At 52.0% G+C, this 24,582-nt stretch overlaps 1 protein-coding gene across 1 annotated transcript; it reads right to left on the bottom strand.

Annotated features, from left to right (window-relative positions):
• Window positions 1-5,176: 5,176 nt before the first annotated feature.
• On the bottom strand, window positions 5,177-17,391 carry LOC129201003 (electroneutral sodium bicarbonate exchanger 1-like). Its single transcript, XM_054812231.1, has 23 exons — window positions 17,322-17,391; window positions 16,915-17,005; window positions 16,268-16,444; window positions 15,898-16,058; window positions 15,219-15,407; window positions 14,993-15,081; window positions 14,715-14,872; window positions 14,269-14,356; window positions 13,641-13,787; window positions 13,366-13,457; window positions 12,690-12,864; window positions 12,423-12,556; window positions 11,503-11,748; window positions 11,291-11,396; window positions 10,217-10,378; window positions 9,385-9,498; window positions 8,900-9,061; window positions 8,051-8,302; window positions 7,196-7,264; window positions 6,538-6,711; window positions 6,301-6,438; window positions 5,761-5,858; window positions 5,177-5,273 (listed from the first exon to the last, which is right to left on the bottom strand). The coding sequence occupies exons 2-23, from the start codon at window positions 16,974-16,976 to the stop codon at window positions 5,177-5,179; spliced, it is 3,090 nt and encodes a 1,029-aa protein (XP_054668206.1). The 5' UTR covers window positions 16,977-17,005; window positions 17,322-17,391.
• Between the last annotated feature and the right edge of the window lie 7,191 nt (window positions 17,392-24,582).

Below are 24,582 nucleotides of genomic sequence, written 5' to 3' on the forward strand. Positions count from 1 at the left end.
TGCTACCAAAACCTTGCCACACAAACCCAACACATTTGGGCTGGGTGCTGAGCCCCGCTCCATGCCGGCAGCTGTGTGGGAGGAAAATCCTTTGGGGATCTTCTGCCGGGGGGAATTTGTGGAAGGGGGGGACCCCAATGTCAGCTCTCTGTCCTGGAGCTGGAGGAGGTTGATCTAAACCTCGGGGCGGCACCACGCTCCCTCCCTCCCTCCCTCCCTCCCAGGCATGAACCCACCACAGCCGAGCAAGGAGTAGGGCAAATAATATGGGATAGGATAGTGCGTATATATGATGGCGGGGACAACCCTGGCCTGGCTTGGCAGACCCTCCCGAGGCTGCAAATTATTTTTCTTTATTATTAGAGCTTTTCTGGAGGATGCTGCACACAGTAAAGTACTTTACAGGACACACCCCCCACTCTGGGCACCTCCCGCAGGGAGAATGCAGGATGCCACCACGTGCATTAAACCACATTTTCTTCCCCCATCCTTCTCTCCCGAGCAGATGGCAGTCGTACGAATCCCAAAGCGCCCAAAGCTTCGCCTCCAACATCAAGCGACACTCGGAAGGCACCTTCACCAGCGACTTCACCCGCTACCTGGACAAGATGAAGGCCAAGGACTTTGTGCACTGGCTCATCAACACCAAGCGGTACAGGTAAAAAGAGGAGAGGGGAAGGGGACCACGCTGGGAAATAACCTCCCACCACGCCACGATCCCAGTCGGTAACGCAGTTTTAGAAGTTTTCTCTCCACCTGTTTTCTTATATTCGGCAGCTCCGCAAAGAGGTCCCCGAAGGAGGAGCCCCGTGGCGTCCCCTTCCCGGCCGCGTTCCCACCGCTCACGTAAGTCAGCCCAAACAGCAGACGTGGCCCATTAAAAACAAATAAAGGAATCATTTCAAAACGTAGCCACAAATCAGCGGGTGTGGTGCAAAGTCAGAGTCTGGCTTCCTACGCCTGACGCTGCTTCTCATTTTTGCTGGCTCACGGGGCTTCTCTGGTGTTTACTCGTAATAAAATAAAACAAGGAAAATTAAGCTGCTTTGGGGGAGAGTTGATAATTTACGATGGGAAGAGGCTGTTTTGTTCTTGCCGTGCTCCGTGCTGACGTTTTGCATTTCATTTCAGTCTCAACGCGGCGGGATCGTTTGCATTTACAGGGGATATTACCACGTTGCGGTCTCGTCGAAGCAAAGCATTTGCTCCTTTGCGAACGAGAAAATCCGCTGTTCCCAAGCTCCTAAACTGATGTTAGGGGGAGTTTCTAGTCCGTGAAACTGTTTGGTGGTTGTTTGCTTTTTATTTTGAAGGTACAATTAAACGGCAACATCAGCTTTCCAGCAGCATCAGCCTGGGGATAGTTGCACCCGTCCATCACTGCCAGCGATGGGATGCTCCACGGGAAGGATTTATCCATCACACGCAGCCGCATCAATCAATCCCTTCGGTGTTTCCCAGTCACCTCCTCCGAAAATTTGCACCCGCGGATCAGCCTTCCCTTCAAACCTGCATTTCTCCGGCTTCATTTTCTCTCTAACAGCTCCGAGGGCGCTGTAGATCCTGCGGCTTTCCCTAAACCGTAATAAAACCTTTGTTAAATCCGGCAGCCGGTTGGTGACGTCTCCAATGCTTCCGAGCATCCCATCGGGATCCCGCGCGCCGCTGGTCCCGGGGGATTTTGAGGCACCGGGCTCCGATCCCCGGCTTGGCTCAAGTGCCCCATTTTTCTCTCAATTCCTCAAGTTTTAGGTAAAAGGGTGATCGGGATGAACCTGCCTGACCCCACAGACCTGTGCCAGAAGGGATTTGGAAAGAAATTTAAAAAAAAAAAAAAAAAAAAAAAGGAAGATAACTAGAACCTTTGGATTGAATGGTAATTAATTGTGTTGCAAATGGTCCAAAAAAAAGCCAAAATAGGCAGGGGGGAGGATCTGCTCACTCTGGATGGGGTGACTTCTCTCCTGTACCAACACCTTCACCCCCCCAAGTCCCATTTCTGAACTCCCCGCACACCCCCGGTCTGGCAGAGGTGACGTGGGTGATGCTGCTGTCGCCTCCCTCCTGCAACACAGAGCTCATTGCCATCACTTGCATAGAGAAATTAAAAGAATTTTTTTTTTTAAATTACATAAATCAATAAAACCCCAAACCCACTGATTTCAACTCTTTCCCCAATCGGTTGGTTCCTGACCCAACATCCCAGGGAGATGGATTTCCCCCAAATCAGCGCTGCCCACTCCAAACCCCCCCTTAAAGAGCTCCAAAGATGCCTCCAACTCCTCTCCTCCCTTTAAAAGACTCGGGAGCGGCACAGCAAGACACACGAGACTTTTATTATATTCTTTTCCCATTACGTTCAATGGGTGACAAGAGAAAAATCAGACAGACACGGCTCAGGCGGGTGGACCCGTCAGCCAACATCAACCCTTCACGGACGGGACCCACGAGACGGCGACACAGATTTATATTATTTGAGTTTCACAGAAGGAACCCAAAATCAATCAAAGAATAATTAAAAGAAAACAAAAAAAAACAAAACACACAAAGATTCAAAGTGATAAATAACACAGATATGCTCAAAGGATTCCAACCTCCCCCAGTTTTATTTACAACACGGAGCATTTCCAAACTAGAGCATCTCTTACCATAAAATAAATATATTTCAGCATCTCCAAAATGAAAAAATAGTGTCTGTATTTCTAAATGTAGCACATGGGGGGAAAAAATGAAATAAAATTTAAAAAAAGAAAAAGTGCCAGCACCTTATTTATTACCTTTTTACATCTTTTTTCCCCCCTTAGGGATTTCCATGCACCTACATTTTAGGAAACTTCTTTCGAAGGGGCTCCCGGGAGATCTGGGGAGCTCTTCGTTCAGCCCGGCCCCGTTTTCCTTCCCGGGTGGGTTTCTGTCTTTTCTTTCTTTCCGAGCCGAAGAGACGCCAGGCACGCGCAGGGAACAATCCCAGCCTCCGGCCCCTGCCAGGAGGGAGCCGAGTCCAGCCCTGCGCTCTCCTCTTACGGAAAAGAACAAGGACAAAAGAAAAACTGGCCGCTACGAGAAGCCAAATAATTTCATTTAGGGACAGGGCAGCAAGGGGACTGGTACCACAACCGCCCAGCTCCACGCCCATGCCCGTCACCGGCTTAACGCTTCTACCTCCACGGGAATTCAAGTTTATTTTCCAACTGGTGGAGAGCTCAGGGCTCTCCCCCACTGCGACCTTTTCTCCCTGGGGAGGGAGGGACGGCACGGGGGAGCAGCACAGGAAGGCAGCGTGGACGGGAGGTGCACGGAGGAAGAGCAGCGAGAAAACCCAGGCTTTGCACCTTTCCCTTCCTCCAAGCACACACACCCCCCTTTTTTTTTTTGGCCTCCCCTCCTTTTTGAAGAGCTAAACCAGTTTCCTCCCCCTCCACCGGTCACCCCGCCGTGCCGGCAACCGTCAAACTACGGTTTGCAAAGCCCCATCCCGTAAAAGCGTCCGATTTTGGCCCTGCTCGGTGATGTGCCGCTCTCACCCTTACAGAGCCATTTCACATTTTCTTTTCCCCACCCGCACGTCACTTTGGGTCGGTTTGATGCACAAAACGGTTCCCGCGGCGGATGGGAGAAGCCGATGGCAGGAGGGTTCGTGCGCCCGTCCCAGCTGGGTGCGGGGCAGCGGCCGCAGCCGCCAAGAGCCTGGAGCAGGTGCTGAGCCCCCAGCAAGGTGCAGGGCTGCAAGGGGACCTTTTCTTCTGGGTTGTCCTCTCCTCCCAGGCTCCAGGGCCACCCGACTCGACCGCATGTGCCTGGGGTGACGCCGCAGCCCAAGGACCCCCCCAAAACGTGAAGGGGGCACGAGAACCGTCTCTGCTGAACAGCTTGTTCCTGCAAAGCGGCAGGGAGAGGGAGGAGGAGAAGGCAGCTTCCCGCTTTCCTCCCAGCTCGTCCCACCCTGCGAGAGAAAAGACTTTGCAAGGACAGGGCTGAAAAAAGAAAAAACAAAACAACCAACCCCTAGAGTCCCAGGGAGGTAAAAGGAAGGAAAGCGGAGGAACAACGGGGGGGGCAGCCTAGGGACGCAGAGCCCCAGGTCTCACCTGGCCGCTCCCAAAACCATACGCTGTATTCAAAGTATTCGATTTTAAGTGGTCCCTTATATTCGGTTTACGGCCAGGGGACAAGAAAGGGGCATTTCTGCATTTTGCAGCTTCCAGGCTGATGGCAGAGCCAAAGGAAAAGAAAATAAATACAATTAAAATAAAATTAAAATAAAATAAAAATAAAAAAAAATTTAAAATAAAAGAAAAATAAAAGTCAAAAAGAAAATAAAAAGAAAATAAAAATGAAAATTAAAATAAAGTAAAATGCTGTAAAACTGGAGGGCAGGGAGCAAACGCTTTTCCTTCGCCTTAGCCCAACTGCTCGGACGCTCCTTAGGCTGCCCCGCCAGGGAGGACATCCCTCTCCTACCTGTAAGGGACGTAGGAGTGAACGAAAGCCTGGACCCCAAACCAGACCAAAAACCCAGCCGTGATAAAGAAGAAAACGGAGAAGGCGTCAAGTATAACAGAAAACTATTTGGAACATAAACATGAGTTTATATTTGGAAAAAAAAAAGAGAAAGGAGAGGAGGAATTGGGTATTAAAAAAATAGCACTGAATGATAAAGCGGTAGCAGTCCCTCTACCACTACGCAACCGCAACAAACACACGCACGTACGCCCGGAGGCTCAACAACACCGAACTCCCATTGACCGTGATGTGCACCTCAGTTTGCTGGTCTAGAGATACTGAATGCCTGAAGCACACCAAGGATAACTGAAGACGTCTGCATGGCTTTAATGGGAATCCTCCAACTGGAAAAAAAAAAAGCAGTTTCTCCCCGTGTCCGCGTTGGCACATCCCTGAGTCACGTTCTCGCTCCTCTCCTTCAAAGTCAAGATTCCTAAACATGAAAACTGGGGAGGGGGAAGAATGAAAAAAAAAAAAAAGGGAGAGCATCATCAGTGGAAGATGGGGTTTGAGCCCCGTTCGTGGGACCACCGCGGCAGAGAGGAGCTGGCTGGCGTGCCACCGTCCTCGCCGCTGCTCATTTGCTCAGCATTGCCGGCCGAAGCACGGGAAAACCGTACGCGCGCGTCTCGTCACGCTCGCATGCGGTCCTTTACCTTTTTCCTCCCCAAATTCAGACTGTTTCTGTGTTCATAGGGAGAGTCTTCCACACGGTCGTTTTCGACATTTCATCCCAGATATTAATCTCGGAAGGATCGGTCCTGCAATAAATATTTTACATCGCAATCCGTGATTACGGGAACTGCTGCCGCCAAGTGCGTTAGCACCAGCAAGAGGACCAGGGGGGCCCGGGGAACCAAAGCTCAGCGTAAGCACCGGAGGTTTTGCTGGATGAGGAGTTTCGGGAGGCAAGCCTGTAGAACAACAGCTCCAGGCAAAGGCTCTTGCTGGCGTTTAGCCCTGGAGCGGGCTCCTAAGCCACTGCTGCTACAGGTCGTGCCTACACCACCTCTTTCTTAAATATGAGGATCTCCTGCTACCCTAAAGTCACTGATGATGCAAGTTTTGGGGGTTAAATGGGAGTTGTGCAGCCGCTCTGCGCAGGGGCAGAGCCCCGCCATCGTCTCCAGCAGCCCTGCCCAGAAATTTGATTTTCCCGCCGAGCGGACCGCTTTACCGAGGGACGCTCGATAAAGACGGTGCCAAACACCTTCAAACGAATCTTGCCGGGGGTCCTGGCGCTTGGTGGCACTTTACCTGTCGCTGCTTTGCTGTGGGATATCCAAGTCGCTGGTCTTCCCCACTTTCAGTTGAACCCAATTTGCAGCAGCAGCTTCCATCACCTTCTGGGACTCCTGACGGAAAAGGGACAAATCAAGTTCTCGGTCTTTAATCAAAGCGGAGATAAACTCAGCACCCAGTAAAGACGTTGCACGCTGTCCTCTCCTCCTGACCTGCGGCAGCTTTAGCTATTAGTGCAGCAGGGTGAAGACCTTTCACTCCAAATACTTTGGGGGGATTAAAAAACGCTATTATGAGTAAACCTTTCCATAGTATTAATAATAATAATAATAATAATCTTTATTATAGGACTCATTTTTAAAATTATACCTCTAGTCAAGTGTTAAGCTCACTGCTAATTTAGGATAAAAGGTTACGATGTGTGATCCAGGCTATTAGGATCCGTTTCTGTTTAGTTCTGATCTTGCCCCGACATTTAAAGACGAGCTGTGGCAGAAAGAGGCAATCTCACAGCCCGAGGGAGACGCCCGGCCCCGAGCACCCAGCAAGCTTCACCTCTTCTTCTTTGGCTTCATTTTTGGCATCGTCCAACTTCTTCTGCTTGCTTTCTGGCATAAGGTCATCCAGAAAGCTGAGCTCTCGCTTCGAGAAGCAGAAATCCATCACTTTCCGGACAAAAACGAGAGCCAAAACCTTCACGAATAAGAGGGAAGGTGCAGCGAGGTCAGAGATGATGCCACAGCTCGCTCCGACGCTACAAACACCCCGACGCCGAGCAGCACCGGCTCTTACCATCATGGGGAAGATGATGGCGGCACGCGACACCTTGATGGCCCAGAGCAGGACGAGGCAGATCAGCTGGATCATGGTGAAGCAATGCACCTTTCGCAAGGGGACGTGCCGCAGGTAGATGATATCCGGCTGGTGTTTCGCCGGCATCCCAAACAGCTTCAAGCGATCGAAGAACTGTAAAATAACAGTGAGAAGTTTCTGGCCCCGGGGAGACGCGGAGGGAGTGTTCAGGATCTCACTTGCAATGAGAAATCCTGGATCCCACCGCGTTCCTCTGCGAGCAGCACCCAATTTTCCCTCCGCTCCATCTATAAACCGGCTTGCCCGCGAGAGCTGCCCACCGAACTGCAATTATTCCCCGTTATTCTGTTCTCAGCGTTTCTCAGCACGCTGAATCCCCCAGCAAGGATTTCCACCAGCCACAGAAATCGCCTTCCCTTCGCGCTGAATTCCCCCATTTTCCTGTAACCTGCCCTGAACTTGCCCGGTCCTCCCGGCCCTATACACCTCCTGTGCCTCCTCCAATCTTTTTCTTACACAAAATATTTTGATCGCTTGCTTTCGGAGAGGGGTTTTTCCCCCCATGCCACTGCTTTTTTTACCTGCTTCTATAGAGATGAAATACCAGGGACCCAACACGCTGTAAAAGAGGCCGTACCTGAATTCCTCTGAGCGACGACACACCCATGTAGAGAAAGACGCCATAAAGCACAGGCATTGGTATAAACTCCAAAAATAAATACAGAAGTTAGTGCATTCTTGTTTTCAAATTGCATTTTCAGTATTACCGCTCTCTTCTACAGTCCCTGCCTAAAATTGCCTAAAGCCTTCCAGCTTCCAGAGGGTTAGAGAAGTGTCGCATTTTAACCATCAGAGATTTTGTGCGTGCGAATGATTTAATGCTCTGCTTTAGGCTGAGCTTTTGAGTTACACTTCATCAGAATAATCCTGTTTTCCAGAAAGGTTGGAGGAAAATAGGTGATTTCGCCCATGCTACCATATGCCGCGTTCTGCGACGGTAGAAAAACATTTGTACGTGTTCTTGTGGCAACACGCAAGAGCAGCGTGCCTCCTGTGAGCCTAGAGATGAGATTACTTTGTGGGAGGAACACGCAAGGAAGCCCACGGGGACGATTTCAGCGCGTTTAGCTACTGGGAACGGCTGTTCCGAGGCATCTGGGGGAACAAATTGCAACCGATAACATGCTGCCTGGTTGAAAGAGCAGAGGTACTGCTCTAAATACGCTTCATCGTAACCCATAAACACGGGTGGGCCTGAAAGACATCTGAAAATCCAAGCAGTTGGCTTGCTCGCTTGGCTCGAGCGTGCCAAACTGGGGTCTGAAGGGCTGGAAAGTGCAACCGAGGGTGGTTCCCACCACGGATCGAGCCCCAAGGTTTGGGATCACCTCCTCCTCTGCTCCACAGCTACTCAGGCCTGGAGAAAGGGGACTAGTTTTGCATAACCTCCAAAAAGCTCGCGGTTGTTGGGTGGTTTCCATTTTCCTCTTACCTTTAACACCGAAGTGAAGAAGACTGAGCAGCCCATGAGCACAAAGATCATCAAGCCAGTGACTCTCTGCTCTCGTATCCCCAGAAACTTGGGCTGTTCTCCTGGAGCTGAGCAGCCAGACTCTACTTTGAGGCTATTCATGTGGGTGATGGACAGGACGGTCGCAGCCACAAACCACGGCAGCCCCATCACGGAGCACACCCCCAGCATCACGGCCACCATGAAGAGGTCCAGGTGGTACCCGCATCCTTTCTGCGCGGAGCGAAACAAGAAACAGAGCATCTCACGGGACAAGAGCAAGGACAACGTCGCAAGTCAGACCCAAACAACCCTGTAGGAGCTCAAGTCGACGTCTTGAAAATTTAAAACACGAACTGGAAACAAATAAGGATGTATCCAGTCTTTGCGCAAGCACCTTGCATGACAATCCGGCAGCACTTCAGACAAAGTGGATTTGGGGAGTTTGTATCTACTTCTCAACAAAAAAAACCCACCTTACTATTTTTCATTCATAAAGACATTTCTACCACTTGCGAGTAAGATATGACTCTCAGTTATCCCTGGCAGCACATCAAAATGATTCGTTCCCCAGCTGCTGCTGACATTTTAAAACAAAAGCGTGCTTCTACAACGCTCTAAGCTTAATATGCTCCTCCGAAAGATTGCTCATCTGAACTCCCCTGTTGTCGTTTGCTCCCTGTGTCATCATTAAGCCAGGAGACCATCTTGCCACGCTGCCTGACGTTGTTCCAAACCAATGCCTTCACAAGGCATTTGGAATTGGAGCTTCTCCCCGTACCTGCAGCCCAGAGCGCGTTGCGGATGGGGTTGTCTCCTGCAGCCCCTTACCTTCAGCCTGTGCTCCTTCCTGTTCACGATAAGAGCCGTGATCTGCTGGTCCATGAATATCAAGATGGTGCAAAGCAGAGCTGGGATGAGCGCAGCCACCACCGTCCACCAAGGGTTGGGTCCTATGGGGTTGATGAACCACCCGCGGTCGTCTCTGGTAGGCTGCAACAAAGCACACACATCAGCCTCGTCTCCCAGCCCAGCTACTTCACCGGCTTGGATTTTCCCCTCCATCCCCGTGTCACAGCATCTCCCAGCCCTGGTTTCACGTCACCCCGGGGCTCAGCAGTGCCAGCATCCTCTTTGCAAGCACCTGTAGTTATTTCTCCTGCAGGTACCTAGTTTTGGGGCTGTCTTCTCATTTCCAGGAGGAAACGATGCACTTGGAGGTGGAGGAGGAGATGGTCACACCACCAGCATCTCCTCCAGACTCAGCCCTGTCCTGCCCTGGTGAAACCCGCTCCGTGCCACAACACCCCCCCTACCTTGAACACATGGGGGATGTGGAGCTTCGGTGACGGGATCCCAGTCATGAAGTCAATGAGCACCATGATGACGATGGTGAGGAAAACAGCAAAGTCACTTATTGTGGACCGCACCTGGGGCAAGAAACCAGAGCTGAAAGGGGCATCGCAAAGGGGGCCACAACATGAGATGGAAAAATGAGAGACATCAACAACATTAAGGCTGGTTAACAAAATCCCACCACTCTGAGGACATGCAGCCAAATCCCTTGGTTAGCTACTGTTGCTGTGCTTGTCTCTGTGAGAGCTGGTGTCAGACAATAAAAAAAAAAAGAGTTTAATTAGGTGGAACAGGGTTGTTTGAATTCAAACCTTAAGTAAAAAAAATATTAAAAAATAAGGAAGCAGATGGCTGCCACTGCAGCCACGCTCACAGCTAAAATGGGAATAAGGCGCACTGAGGCATCGTATGTTCCTCAAAAGGAAGAAAAAGTGTCTTTTCCTATGGCAGCTCCTCATTTGAACCAACTTTCCCCTTGAGCATAATGCACAGAAGGTTAAAAAAAAAAAAAAAAAAAAAGGCAAATAAACCCCCACAACTTTGGAAGACCTCTTTTCCCACTGCCTGAGCAAAATATCGCTCGGGGGCAGGTCGCGAGGCAGGTGGGAAACGCCACGGTCGTTTAGCACTCATGGAAACGAGGGAGGGACATCCAAGCTGCTGGAGAGTTTGGCCTTCAAGGTCAATGTTTCCCAGCTTGACCAAGCGGTGGCAAATACTGCTTAGCGCTCCGGGAAAGCCATTTTGGGAAATGAGTGTGGAGACTGCTGCCGGCCACCATCTTCTACCTACTCTGGTTGGGAAGTAACGGCTGCTTTTAAACTTCTTCAAGAAGCTCGACAGGACAAAGGTGGAGAAGAAGAGGATGCAGCACCAGAAGAGGACATTAGGCGCGTAGGGGCCATTGCGTCCACAGGCAGGTCCGTGAAACTCTCCATGCAAATACCGACATTCCTGGAGAAACAGAGCGTCAGGACACAAAGGTAGTGCACGTGCGGCAAGGAAACCTGGGATAACTCGGGGCTTTTGAGGATCTTGGTCCAAGATCCATGACCTTGTAACTGCTGCTGCTGCTGCTGCTGCTGACGGAGATTTATATTGAATGAGCAGCAGCTGAACAAGTGACACATCGAACCGCACAGAGGAGAGCGGAGAGGCGAGATGTGATGGGACACCATATCACAGACCCATGGCACATCCTCCGCTCGAATGGCAGGCAACCGTGGCTGAAGAAGACGCCAAGAGGGGAAGGAAACACTGGAAGTTCTTGGGGATAGAGAAAGAGGGAGCAGGGAAGGAGGGCTAAGACAGCCGCGGAAGGAAAGGAGAAGAGACGAATCGTCCCTTCCCAGCGAAGGGCTCCCAGGACACGGCCAAGAGGGGATGAAGATGTCCTGAAGAGCCTCCCATCCTATGCCTGGGCTTTGCTTCCAGCAACAGCAGCCCGAGAGGCTGCTCAGACGTGCAAATTTATGCATGGACCTACAGACAGTGCTGAGTAAGCAAGCAAGGACTGGAGTTCTTAGGAACCAAGTAAGGAAGCTAAGGACTACCTTCAAGCAGGAACTTAAGTCCTCCAACTTCTACAAGAATCAAACCACCCACTTAACCTTGCTCCTGGTCAGAAAAATTGTCCTGCGACAGGGTCAAGGAGGACAGTTATTACCCACGATGTTGGGGGGACAAGGTGGACTCTCCTTCCCAGGACCAAGCGGGTTAAAACCACACGTTAGATTTAAAGAATGCCTTTGCAGAGCAGCACTAGCACAGTCTGAAGCCCCTCATCACCCGAAGGGCTCTGACTTTTGCAAAATGTGAACGCCCCTGGACCCCGCGGCCGCGGAAGTAGTGGCTTGGGGCACTTACAGTCACCGTGAGGTTTTCCCAGGCGATGCCAGACACGTTGATCTTGTTGCTCTCCCAGAAACGCAGGGTTGCGTTGCTGGGATGGCTTGGTGCCTCACACTTACAGCTGGGAGGAGAAAAGCCAAGACGAGGGTGAGGGAAAGGCAATGGAGGTGCAGCCCTGAGCTCCTGCCAAGGGGCAGCAGCCTTTTAGGAGGAAAAGAAAAACTCACTAGTAGACGGTGAGGAAGTCGAGCTTGCTGTGCATGTGCACAGGGTAGGTCTCTCGCAGGTGACTCAGCTTCTCCAGAGCCTCGTAGATGAAGATGATGCAGATGAGGGAGGCGAAGGCTTCTTCGGTGAAGCGGGTGATGTAGCACACCAAACAGCTGGCGTCGGTGGCCACCAGCACTATGCAGAAGGCGGCAGTCCACAGCCCGATGCAGGCCCGCAGAGAGAGATAGGAGAGCGCGTACTCCCTGGGAAACCAAAATCAAACAAAGGCTGGAAAGGCCAGGAAGAGGCGCCGAGCCGTGCCTTCCTTCGGGGAAAATCACGAGCAATTTAGGAGCACGTCAAGGCTGCAGATGGTAAATGCACTTTCCATGTCCTACTACAGACAGCCTTGGGGCTGCGGTGCAGGGTGCGGACCTGCAGGAGGAGAGGCCAATTATTTCATGATTGTTATTTAACAATTAGCTTGTGTTAAGGCCTTGGAGGCTAATTGAGGTCAGGGCCCTTTGTGGAAGGTGGTGTCCTCCCACATCACCCCCATGCCCTAACACCAAAACCCCGGCTGATTTTGCACCCAGTCACCTGCTACCAGCAAGCTGGGGCTGAAGAATAAATTGAATTGCAATCAGGGTGTCTCATCTCACATCAAAGTCATCACAACACAAGGATCCCCATCCTTATGGCTTCTCCTCTTCCTGCTTCATTTTAACCCTAAAACCCCCAAACAACCTCATCCATCCTTCAGAGACCAAGGGCTCTTGCACCATCACATACTAAAGCAGCAGCGTGCAACGTCTGCGACACAGAAAACAACTGAAATCTTACAACTCTCACTGAGAAAAAGTCGAGAAAAACATCTTTTCTCCACCAGTGCCTCCTGAAGGCTCTCGCAGCACTCGGCCGCGGCAGCCGGCCTTACTTGCAGAATTTGTAGAGGATCTTTTCGAACACGAGGACGGGTCCAGTGCTGCCGAGGATGGTGAGAGGTTGGCCAGCAAAGAGGGAATACACCACGCCGGTCATGGATGCGCCCAGCAGTGACTCCATGGCACTCTGTCCAGGGAAGAGGCAGCGGCGAGGAAATAAATCAATGGGAAAAAGAAGAAAAAACCCAAAGCAAATTCACTGCAGCGAAGATTTTGCATGAGTTTTGCGCTCCCCCACGCCACCCAAGAGAGCTGCTCACGATGTGGCCGTCGGTCGCCTCCCCCAGCAGTCCCCCGAAGGTGATGACAGGGGACATGCAGGCACAGAAGAGGAAGAGGAAGGACGCCAGACACTGCAGGCTCAGACCATCCCGAAAGTCGCTCCAGAACCACGGGGCTTTGCGCTTCACGTCCAGGATCAAACCTCCAAAGAGCCTGGAGGAAGGAAAAACAAATAGACTGTTTCCCTGCAAGACCACACAGAGGGGGTTTTGCTGCAGAAGGACAAGCCCAAGCAGACAGTAACCTTCATTGCTAACCAGCAGCAGTCTCCTTCGGCCGTTTTATACCCGGCAGAAACCAAGCAAGCACAAAAAACCCCTCCAACAAAAAGAAAAAGGACCAAACCTGAAAGCCCATCCCCTCTTACTGCAACTGTCCCTTGCTTGGAGAAGCAGCAGAGCTCTCCCTGGAGGTATTTACACAGCTGCTTCCACCCCAAATCAAGAAAATCTGTCTGCAGTGGTGCTGTGGCTGAGCCCAGCTGCCCAGATCTCACCTGCCCAGCCCAGGGGACCGAGCTGGTAATGTGAAGCCCCTTCACTGAACCAACTAACCCCAGAAAACTGCTACAAGGGAAGGTGCACGCTCCGATTCTAGAGGCAAAGAGAAAAAAAAAACCAAACAACAAACCCCACAAACTATTAAAGCTCACACCTTCCCGTGCGCTCCAGTTCAGGACCACTGTGTTTCTCTGGCTTGCTGTGAGAAGCACTGTCATCGAGAGCTCCTGGCATCTTCCTTTTTCCCTGTTAAAAAGGAAATAAGCCAAAGCTATGGATTCGTAACCACTGGCTTGTTGGGCTTCTGGTCTGGGTATGTGACTGCGTCAAACTGGGACCTGGTGAATCTGGGTCCCAGAACAGCATCCCCGGCCGGCCGGCCGCCGGCCTGCCCGTCCCCCTCGCGCCTCCCTCCGCCGCAGCACCCACCTGCGAAGGGACGTTTTTCGGGGGCTCGATTCGGATCGATGGATCCCATTCTCCTGGCGGCAAGACCGTGACCTGATCCAGAAACTCGTCGATGCCGGCCACGAGGTCAGCCCGGTTCTCGGCTTTATAGGCAACGTCACGGAAAACCTGCCGACAGGAGACAACCTGCTCAGAGGCCAACCCATCTCCGATGTCCTAAGCACTACAGTAAGCTCCTGGCTAAATGCAAGATCATTTTCCCCAAATTTCCTGCTTGTAATGGCAGGAAATATTCCCCCAAATGGAAAAATCTGTCCATCACGGTACTTGTAATCATCTCCTCCACGAGGTCCCCATCCCTCATGGCACACCATACCCTTTTGCTTAAAGCGGGGAAGTTTCACTGGCCCTGGCAACGCCACCACTGGGGACAGGGTGCTGGGGACCCCGGGGAGGTGCAGGATGCACACCGGGTGGGATTTCAACCTCCAAGAGGTGGGGTGATACAAATCCGTGCGTTTGCTTCGGCGTGTGAACGAGGGGTGGGCTATCTGGAGAGGTGCGGGCAGTTAGGAAGCAAATCCTCTTCCTCACTACTGCAGAGAGCTGAAGAAAACCAAAAATGACCCGGAATTCTCTCTTCTCGCACCTCATCCGTCATGATAGTAGCCATGGACCTGCCGATCTCATGGTACTGATGGGCTTTGCCTTCTGGTCCAAGCAAAACAAACAGGAACCTGGGCAAGAAAAACACAATGAGCGAGAAGAACGTGTCCTTGCTCAAAGGACACCCAAGGAAATCCCTGGGAGCCCCCAGCCCCGAGCGCAGCTCCAGAGGGGACACGTAGGCTCACCGACTCCGCCAGGAATTTGAAATTCACCAAAACCGATGGCAAATTTAATTTTTGGGCCAATTTTCATTAAAATTGGCCAAGGGGTTTGAAAGACACAGCAGGGAAGGGATGCGAGTGGGAGAAATGTCCTCGCTCCCCCTGGCCTTGTTCCCTTGGGACGCCAAACTGATGCATGCACCTTGATGTTCTTTCGTTGGGTGGGGGTTTTTTGAAATAAAATCTTTGTGCTTCTCCTTCAGACCTTGTTGGGATGGGAACTTCCGTCATGCCCGAGAGGAGGACAGCCGGGGTCAGGCGGACAAATGCCACGATGGGCTGGCGAAGGAAATCCAGCTCTCCTACGAGCACGTTGGATGCTTCAGCCCCGGTGGGAATTTTCTTCATGAAATGCAGCTGCGCCTAGGCACAACAAGCGATATTCAGGCAAATACCCCAAAAGCAAAGCCCTCAGCACTCTGCAGCCAAATTTGCAAGACCAAATCTGGCCCTAAAGGCATAAGATAGCTACGAGCGTCTCACCTTGCTTAAGTCCATCGCATTGCTCTCATGGTTCACCCCATTTTTAGCTTCTGCAGCGGTAGGAGAAGGATGCGGGGTGAGTGTTTGGGCTGGTAGGAAAAAGAAAGACACTCAGAAAGACGGACAAGGAGCAATTGGGATGCTTCTCCTCTGCCAGGACAAGTCGAATGGGACCAGAGCCCTGCAGGAACCCTCACCTGGTGCCAAACCCTGCAGGAACCCTCACCTGGCTTGTCAAGGAGGTGCAGGTCTGACTGCTTCTTGCTCACATCAGCAAACGAGCGGACGATGGGAAGAAGGTTGTTTCTTTTCTTCTCATTCTGATGGTGATGCTTCTTCAGTAGGACTTCTCGAACTTTTGCCCGCACGTGCTCGTCAAACTCCGTGGACTGGTCTTGCGGGCCCAGGATCATATCTGGGGATGGCAAAGGGAAACGAAGCCGTCAGAGCAGAAACCCCCCCAGGTCCCAAGCCCCGAAGCCCCCGGGGGAAGGCTGTGCCACGCAGGATCCCCTGACACAGGCCCAGCCTTGCTTAGCAAGACATTTTAATACAGTTCAGCCTTTGCAGCGAAAGCAAGAAGTTTCTTTTGCTAAAAAACACGAGCAAAGTGCTTATTCATCACTCTGCTAAGATAATTATTTCCCATTCGAAATAATGCAATTTTCTTGCCCCGTCTGGCCTTTCTGTCTGACTCTACACATTTAAAAAAAAAGCTGGAAAAAACACACCAGAAAAAGCTGGTGTGACTGTTGCACGCCCAGCCTGCATCCAAAACCAACTTAAAAACACAGCGGGGTTTCTGGAAAAGGACGCGCCGTTGGGGCAGGGTTTGATTCGGGAGCGGAGGGCACCGCGGCAAACCGAGCTCGGCCGTTCCCGCAGAGACGCGGCGCCCGCGGTACCTGCAATCTCTTCGATGCTGTTGGCACAAATGTCCAGCAGCACCGTCCTGTTGATGATGCAACTCCTCAGCTCAGAGAGGCTGTGCAAGGACAGCGTGGCCACGTAGGGCTTGCTCCAGCGCTCGCCGCCGTCTTCCACGTCCTCCTCAAACTTCAGCCACCTGCGGACATCAGGCGCGATCAGCCCCATTGCGAGGAAACGGCCTCAGCTCCGCAACCCCTTTAACAGAGCTACAGGGCGGCGAGAGAAGGCTCCTCGCATCGGCACCTGCAAAAGCTTTGCCAAAGTCCCGGAGAGCGGAAAGCAGAGCCCACGGGCGCTGCCGGCGAGGGGACTCCTCTCCCACCGCGGCCGGCAGCGGGGATTTACCTTGCCGTTTCCTTCCACTCGGCATCTTCACCCTCTTTCACGCAGATCTCATCCAGCTCGGTGAACAAGTCATGGGGAACGTGCTGCTCGTCCTCCTCGGTCCCGAGGATGAACTGCACTCGCTGGGACGGAGTGTCTGGGGGCAGAAGGCAAAGCCCCGTCCCGTTACCGTGCCCGAATACGGCCCGTCACGCTCATAGGCAAAGCGGGCATCGATCGGCACCATAAACATCGGGCTGGCCCCTCTGCCCTGGCTCTGTCCAGGCTTGCACAGAGCCCCAGAGAAGGAGAAGCATCTAATCCACCTCTGCATAAGGATGGGCACCTTCCCTTCCCCACAGTTCCATTTTTAAAGCCAGGATCCCTCTGAGGAAGGCGAGCCTAAATCCTTTATGCATTTAACTGTCTTAAAAAAAATAAAAAAATAAAAATAAAAAAAAAAGAGAAGAAAGAGGAAAGTTTGGGAAAAGAGAGAGGGTCCTGCTAAATGATGCCGCTTTCCCTCGGAGGAACAGCAAGCCACTCAAACCGGCACGGGGACCTGCTTGCAGAAGACCCCAGCACCCACGTAGCCCCGAGGAGTCCAGTGAACGCTGCGGCGGGACTTACAGTGGTAGCCCTGCTCCGTCGGGGCAGAGTCCTTCTCCCGTTCCCGATGCTTCTGGCTGTGGGGACGGTGATGCCGGTGGCTTTGCCTCACCAGCGGCATCCGCACGCCCACGTACAGGGTCCGGTGGCCTGCGAAAAAGCGGCGTTTGCATCGTTCTCGATACCGCGGAGACGCTTGATGCAGATGCCGCAATTAAATCAGTGCAGCCATCCCAGGAGGAAACATCAACTTCTCTTAATTTTCTTTTAACTGGATCCCTGAATGTCACAGACCTGCCCTTTTTTCCCAAGCCTATTTTACTCAAACTTTGCAACGAGAGAGCAACAACAAGTGATGGTTCCCGATCATCTAAAATGCCAAGCAAGGGACGTCGCAGGGACTTTGTGCGACAGGAAAAGGCGCTGGGCTGGCGGCTCCTCTACCGGGATCTCAGCAGAGACTCACCTTCCAACTCCTCCTTCTCATAGTGAATATTGACGACGTTGCTCGTTCTTCCTTGGTCAATCACTGCCTCTTCGTCATCTCCCTGTTTAGAAAGGAGAAGGGAAAAGTTGCGCAGAGCTCCCTTACGTCCTCCCGGCCATCGTCCACCCCCGCGTCCACCCAAATCCACAAGCATCACGCCTCCGCGTGCCTCCTCCTCCAGGCACAGCCCTAAAAGCACGGACTTGGAGGAGGTTTCTCTTCCCATAACCCAATAAAACAGCCCGTAGCATCGTTCAAACACAAAAAAAACCCCCAAAAACCCCTCTGAGATTCGCACCCAGTTGCTCGATTTCTGAAACCGAAGTTTGAAGAAGAGCAAAACACCAAGAAAACTTGGGGACCTGGCAGGGCTGTTGGACGAAATTCAAGAAGCAAGAGCTACACCGGGCACTGGGAAACAGCCCAAAAGAACCAAACCCATAATTTAAAATAAAACTTCAAACGCCGCGCTGGCAGATGCTGCCCGTCGTACTAATGATGATGCATTAATCAAAAAGACTTAATAAAAAACCCCAAAAAACAAAAATCCCAAAGCCAGAGAATAAATAACTTGTTACAATTTAAGATGCAAACACTAACGTGAAATTTGCTTTTTATCCCCCAAATTCCTGCTTCGACTGAACAGCATCACCTGCCACCGCGCAGCAGCGATGCTCGTGAAAGGCACCGGTTAATTTAACGAACAAGAGGAAGAAACGCTCCTGTCTGGAAACGAGTTTGCTGGTCCCCGAGTATTAATTTCAGAGCCGACCTGTTGCTAACTCCCCGCCAGCTCCCGGGACTCGCCCACGTAACCCGGCAGCCGGATTATCACGCGCCCGTGGCTTTCCTGTCCTCTCTCCGATGACGGCCTCCACCACCCTCCATCCCCTCTTAGCAAAAATGCATCCTGCTCCCCTTTGGTTTTGCCAAAAAAAAAAAAAAAAAAATCCCCAAAAAAACCAACCCCAAGAAACTCCAAACCCCAAGCCGGGAAAAGGTATGGGATGAAAGGGCTTAATAAAATCGCTTTAAATTGCAATTTAAAAAAAAAATCGCTGTTTAAAGAAAAAAATCGCGGTTTCAAAAAAAAATCGCAGTTTTAAAAAAAAAAAATCGCGATTTAAACGAAATCACAAGCTCGAGCGCATTAGGTGGGTGTTGGAGTGGGAATACACGGGGCGGTTTGGGAGTCAAACACCCCGCGGGTGACACGGGGAAAGTCTCCGTCTCTCTTAGAAACCGTTTTGCCCCCGTACTCCGACCAACGACGCTGAACCTGCCGCCGGGAGCCCTCCCCGGCACAAAGCATCTCCCCCCTCCGCATCCCTCTGCGCTCCGGGGAAATGCCGACGGGATTTCGGGGAGAGGTTTCCAACCGTTTGGGGCGGGGTGGGGGGGCATCGGGGACGTTGGGCCCCTCGGCAGAGCCCCTACCTGTAACTCTTCCAGCAGCGTCATTTTGTAACCCTCGTCCTGGCTCATCCTGACGTCGGTCAGCGGTTTTGGGGTTTTGGGGATCAATCAAGGGGGGTTAGACCCCCCCCAGGACACCGCAGTAACCCTCACCGAGAGGAGCTCAGTGTCGCCCGCTGTGTACCAACTCCAGGTACACAAAAAGTGACCGTTTCTTGGAATCGGAATCTTGGGCATGGGCGGTTATTTAAAGCCACGCAACCCCAAAACTCATCCTGCTTGGAAAACTTAGTGGATGGGGAGAAACCAGCTCTGTTTTGAACCAAACCTACCCGGAGGAGAGAAATGGGGTGTAAACGCCGGGGCGAAAGGCATAAGCGGCGTTTTGGTGTGTTTCACAGCACAAGCTGCCAACATACGACTGAGGCGCAAACCCTTGGGAAAATACCCGTTACGGGGCGGCTCAGATCCCCCGCTGCTTTTATATTATTAAGTTTTAAAGCTTCAGGAGCAAACGTGGGAGGAAACGGGACAAGTGGGGACCTCCGGGTCCGTGGCGAGATGCTCCGAGCATCCCATCGCCCTTCCCCGGCCACCACAGCATCCCCGAAATCGCAGCGAGCCTCGCACGGAGATGCCACCAAAGAATTTAAACCAGAGCACTGAAAGTGCGTGGTGACAGGCAAACAAAAGCCAAAGTTTCAGCAAATGAGGGGGGGTGGGGGGTGGCATTTTACTCCCCCTGAACTGCTAAGGCATCCAGCAAAGATAAAAAATGTACAACTCTAATTAATCTTTGAGTCTGCCGCTTCTTCCTCCTCAGGGGGAGGACTCCTCTCATCGTTCCCCTGCTCCTACATGGAGCCTCTCCCACGGGCTACAGTCCTTCATGAACTTCACCATGGGCTGCAGGGGGATCTCTGCTCCGGTGCCTGGAGCACCTCCTGCCCCTCCTTCTGCACTGACCTGGGTGTCTGCAGAGTTTCTTACAGCTTCTCACTCCTCTCTCCCGCTGCAAAAGCTCTCTCTAACTGGTTTTTTTTCCTTCTTAAATATGTTCTCACAGAGGCGCTGATTGGCTCGGCCTTGGCCAGGGGCGGGTCCATCTTGGAGCCGGCTGCCATTGGCTCTGTCAGACACAGGGGAAGCTTCTGGCAGCTTCTCACAGAAGCCACCCCTGTAGCCCCCCCGCTACCAAAACCTTGCCACACAAACCCAACACATTTGGGCTGGGTGCTGAGCCCCGCTCCATGCCGGCAGCTGTGTGGGAGGAAAATCCTTTGGGGATCTTCTGCCGGGGGGAATTTGTGGAAGGGGGGGACCCCAATGTCAGCTCTCTGTCCTGGAGCTGGAGGAGGTTGATCTAAACCTCGGGGCGGCACCACGCTCCCTCCCTCCCTCCCTCCCTCCCTCCCTCCCTCCCAGGCATGAACCCACCACAGCCGAGCAAGGAGTAGGGCAAATAATATGGGATAGGATAGTGCGTATATATGATGGTGGGGACAACCCTGGCCTGGCTTGGCAGACCCTCCCGAGGCTGCAAATTATTTTTCTTTATTATTAGAGCTTTTCTGGAGGATGCTGCACACAGTAAAGTACTTTACAGGACACAACCCCCCGCTCTGGGCACCTCCCGCAGGGAGAATGCAGGATGCCACCACGTGCATTAAACCACATTTTCTTCCCCCATCCTTCTCTCCCGAGCAGATGGCAGTCGTACGAATCCCAAAGCGCCCAAAGCTTCGCCTCCAACATCAAGCGACACTCGGAAGGCACCTTCACCAGCGACTTCACCCGCTACCTGGACAAGATGAAGGCCAAGGACTTTGTGCACTGGCTCATCAACACCAAGCGGTACAGGTAAAAAGAGGAGAGGGGAAGGGGACCACGCTGGGAAATAACCTCCCACCACGCCACGATCCCAGTCGGTAACGCAGTTTTAGAAGTTTTCTCTCCACCTGTTTTCTTATATTCGGCAGCTCCGCAAAGAGGTCCCCGAAGGAGGAGCCCCGTGGCGTCCCCTTCCCGGCCGCGTTCCCACCGCTCACGTAAGTCAGCCCAAACAGCAGACGTGGCCCATTAAAAACAAATAAAGGAATCATTTCAAAACGTAGCCACAAATCAGCGGGTGTGGTGCAAAGTCAGAGTCTGGCTTCCTACGCCTGACGCTGCTTCTCATTTTTGCTGGCTCACGGGGCTTCTCTGGTGTTTACTCGTAATAAAATAAAACAAGGAAAATTAAGCTGCTTTGGGGGAGAGTTGATAATTTACGATGGGAAGAGGCTGTTTTGTTCTTGCCGTGCTCCGTGCTGACGTTTTGCATTTCATTTCAGTCTCAACGCGGCGGGATCGTTTGCATTTACAGGGGATATTACCACGTTGCGGTCTCGTCGAAGCAAAGCATTTGCTCCTTTGCGAACGAGAAAATCCGCTGTTCCCAAGCTCCTAAACTGATGTTAGGGGGAGTTTCTAGTCCGTGAAACTGTTTGGTGGTTGTTTGCTTTTTATTTTGAAGGTACAATTAAACGGCAACATCAGCTTTCCAGCAGCATCAGCCTGGGGATAGTTGCACCCGTCCATCACTGCCAGCGATGGGATGCTCCACGGGAAGGATTTATCCATCACACGCAGCCGCATCAATCAATCCCTTCGGTGTTTCCCAGTCACCTCCTCCGAAAATTTGCACCCGCGGATCAGCCTTCCCTTCAAACCTGCATTTCTCCGGCTTCATTTTCTCTCTAACAGCTCCGAGGGCGCTGTAGATCCTGCGGCTTTCCCTAAACCGTAATAAAACCTTTGTTAAATCCGGCAGCCGGTTGGTGACGTCTCCAATGCTTCCGAGCATCCCATCGGGATCCCGCGCGCCGCTGGTCCCGGGGGATTTTGAGGCACCGGGCTCCGATCCCCGGCTTGGCTCAAGTGCCCCATTTTTCTCTCAGTTCCTCGAGTTTTAGGTAAAAGGGTGATCGGGATGAACCTGCCTGACCCCACAGACCTGTGCCAGAGGGGATTTGGAAAGAAATTAAAAAAAAAAAAAAAAAAAAAAAGGAAGATAACTAGAACCTTTGGATTGAATGGTAATTAATTGTGTTGCAAATGGTCCAAAAAAAGCCACAAAAGGCAGGGGGGAGGATCTGCTCACTCTGGATGGGGCGACTTCTCTCCTGTACCAACACCTTCACCCCCCCAAGTCCCATTTCTGAACTCCCCGCACACCCCTGGTCTGGCAGAGGTGACGTGGGTGATGCTGCTGTCGCCTCCCTCCTGCAACACAGAGCTCATTGCCATCACTTGCATAGAGAAATTAAAAGAAATTTTTTTTTTTAAATTACATAAATCAATAAAACCCCAAACCCACTGATTTCAACTCTTTCCCCAATCGGTTGGTTCCTGACCCAACATCCCAGGGAGATGGATTTCCCCCAAATCAGCGCTGCCCACTCCAAACCCCCCCTTAAAAAGCTCCAAAGATGCCTCCAACTCCTCTCCTCCCTTTAAAAGACTCGGGAGCGGCACAGCAAGACACACGAGACTTTTATTATATTCTTTTCCCATTACGTTCAATGGGTGACAAGAGAAAAATCAGACAGACACGGCTCAGGAGGGTGGACCCGTCAGCCAACATCAACCCTTCACGGACGGGACCCACGAGACGGCGACACAGATTTATATTATTTGAGTTTCACAGAAGGAACCCAAAATCAATCAAATAATAATTAAAACAAAACAAAACAAAACAAAACACACAAAGATTCAAAGTGATAAATAACACAGATATGCTCAAAGGATTCCAACCTCCCCCAGTTTTATTTACAACACGGAGCATTTCCAAACTAGATCATCTCTTACCACAAAATAAATATATTTCAGCATCTCCAAAATGAAAAAATAGTGTCTGTATTTCTAAATGGGGGAAAAAAATGAAATAAAATTTAAAAAAAAAAAATTGTGCCAGCACCTTATTTATTACCTTTTTACATCTTTTTTCCCCCCTTAGGGATTTCCATGCACCTACATTTTAGGAAACTTCTTTCGAAGGGGCTCCCGGGAGATCTGGGGAGCTGTTTTAAGGCACCAAAGATGAGGAAAACACCCAGCACCCATCCTGCATCGATGGCAAAGGGGCTTTGCTACCAACCAAAGCGTCACGGGTCACTTCAAGGATGGGGTTTTTTTTCAGTCAGAAAGCGATTCCAGGAACACCTTTGAGAGGGTTTTTTCCCCCCCTCGTATAATTTTCCTCTGCACAGGGCAATATTAAATCCTCCCAAAATAAGGAGCCATCCCTGGGTTTCTGGTGTCTAATGGGGGCAGGCAGCCGGAGCGCTGGGTCTCCAGCCAGGCTGGGGGGTTCCAAACACCATTGAGATGACCCAGAGTCACGTTAGAAAGTAAGACATCAGCTTTCATTTAAATAAAAAAAAAGTTTAAAATGACAATAAATACAGAAAAAAGAAAAAAGAAAAATCTAGCCCTGTAAGTAGCCAAAGCTCCAAATGGAGAAGCTGGGGCGCGCCGAGGAAGCCTGGTTTGCTTTTTAAATAAGGAACTGCCCAGGCAGCTGCCAAATTTTCGCAGCCCCCCGAGGCCAGGGGAGATGCAGATCCCGGCGGAGCTGGCCCCAGCCCGCTCTTCGTTCAGCCCGGCCCCGTTTTCCTTCCCGGGTGGGTTTCTGTCTTTTCTTTCTTTCCGAGCCGAAGAGACGCCAGGCACGCGCAGGGAACAATCCCAGCCTCCGGCCCCTGCCAGGAGGGAGCCGAGTCCAGCCCTGCGCTCTCCTCTTACGGAAAAGAACAAGGACAAAAGAAAAACTGGCCGCTACGAGAAGCCAAATAATTTCATTTAGGGACAGGGCAGCAAGGGGACTGGTACCACAACCGCCCAGCTCCACGCCCATGCCCGTCACCGGCTTAACGCTTCTACCTCCACGGGAATTCAAGTTTATTTTCCAACTGGTGGAGAGCTCAGGGCTCTCCCCCACTGCGACCTTTTCTCCCTGGGGAGGGAGGGACGGCACGGGGGAGCAGCACAGGAAGGCAGCGTGGACGGGAGGTGCACGGAGGAAGAGCAGCGAGAAAACCCAGGCTTTGCACCTTTCCCTTCCTCCAAGCACACACACCCCCCTTTTTTTTTTTGGCCTCCCCTCCTTTTTGAAGAGCTAAACCAGTTTCCTCCCCCTCCACCGGTCACCCCGCCGTGCCGGCAACCGTCAAACTACGGTTTGCAAAGCCCCATCCCGTAAAAGCGTCCGATTTTGGCCCTGCTCGGTGATGTGCCGCTCTCACCCTTACAGAGCCATTTCACATTTTCTTTTCCCCACCCGCACGTCACTTTGGGTCGGTTTGATGCACAAAGCGGTTACAGCGGCGGATGGGAGAAGCCGATGGCAGGAGGGTTCGTGCGCCCGTCCCAGCTGGGCGCGGGGCAGCGGCCGCAGCCGCCAAGAGCCTGGAGCAGGTGCTGAGCCCCCAGCAAGGTGCAGGGCTGCAAGGGGACCTTTTCTTCTGGGTTGTCCTCTCCTCCCAGGCTCCAGGGCCACCCGACTCGACCGCATGTGCCTGGGGTGACGCCGCAGCCCAAGGACCCCCCCAAAACGTGAAGGGGGCACGAGAACCGTCTCTGCTGAACAGCTTGTTCCTGCAAAGCGGCAGGGAGAGGGAGGAGGAGAAGGCAGCTTCCCGCTTTCCTCCCAGCTCGTCCCACCCTGCGAGAGAAAAGACTTTGCAAGGACAGGGCTGAAAAAAGAAAAAACAAAACAACCAACCCCTAGAGTCCCAGGGAGGTAAAAGGAAGGAAAGCGGAGGAACAACGGGGGGGGCAGCCC

This window comes from Grus americana, unplaced genomic scaffold, assembly GCF_028858705.1.
Source record: "Grus americana isolate bGruAme1 unplaced genomic scaffold, bGruAme1.mat scaffold_75, whole genome shotgun sequence".
Taxonomy (NCBI): domain Eukaryota; kingdom Metazoa; phylum Chordata; class Aves; order Gruiformes; family Gruidae; genus Grus; species Grus americana.

Coding starts and splice junctions, on each gene's coding strand:
- LOC129201003 (XM_054812231.1), bottom strand. CDS start 16,976: ATGCCGCTGGTGAGGCAAAGCCACCGGCATCACCGTCCCCACAGCCAG. Junction 15,408..15,897: donor CAGCATCGAAGAGATTGCAG/GTACCGCGGGCG, acceptor TGCCATCCCCAG/ATATGATCCTGGGCCCGCAA. Junction 15,082..15,218: donor GCACCTCCTTGACAAGCCAG/GTGAGGGTTCCT, acceptor TTTTCCTACCAG/CCCAAACACTCACCCCGCAT.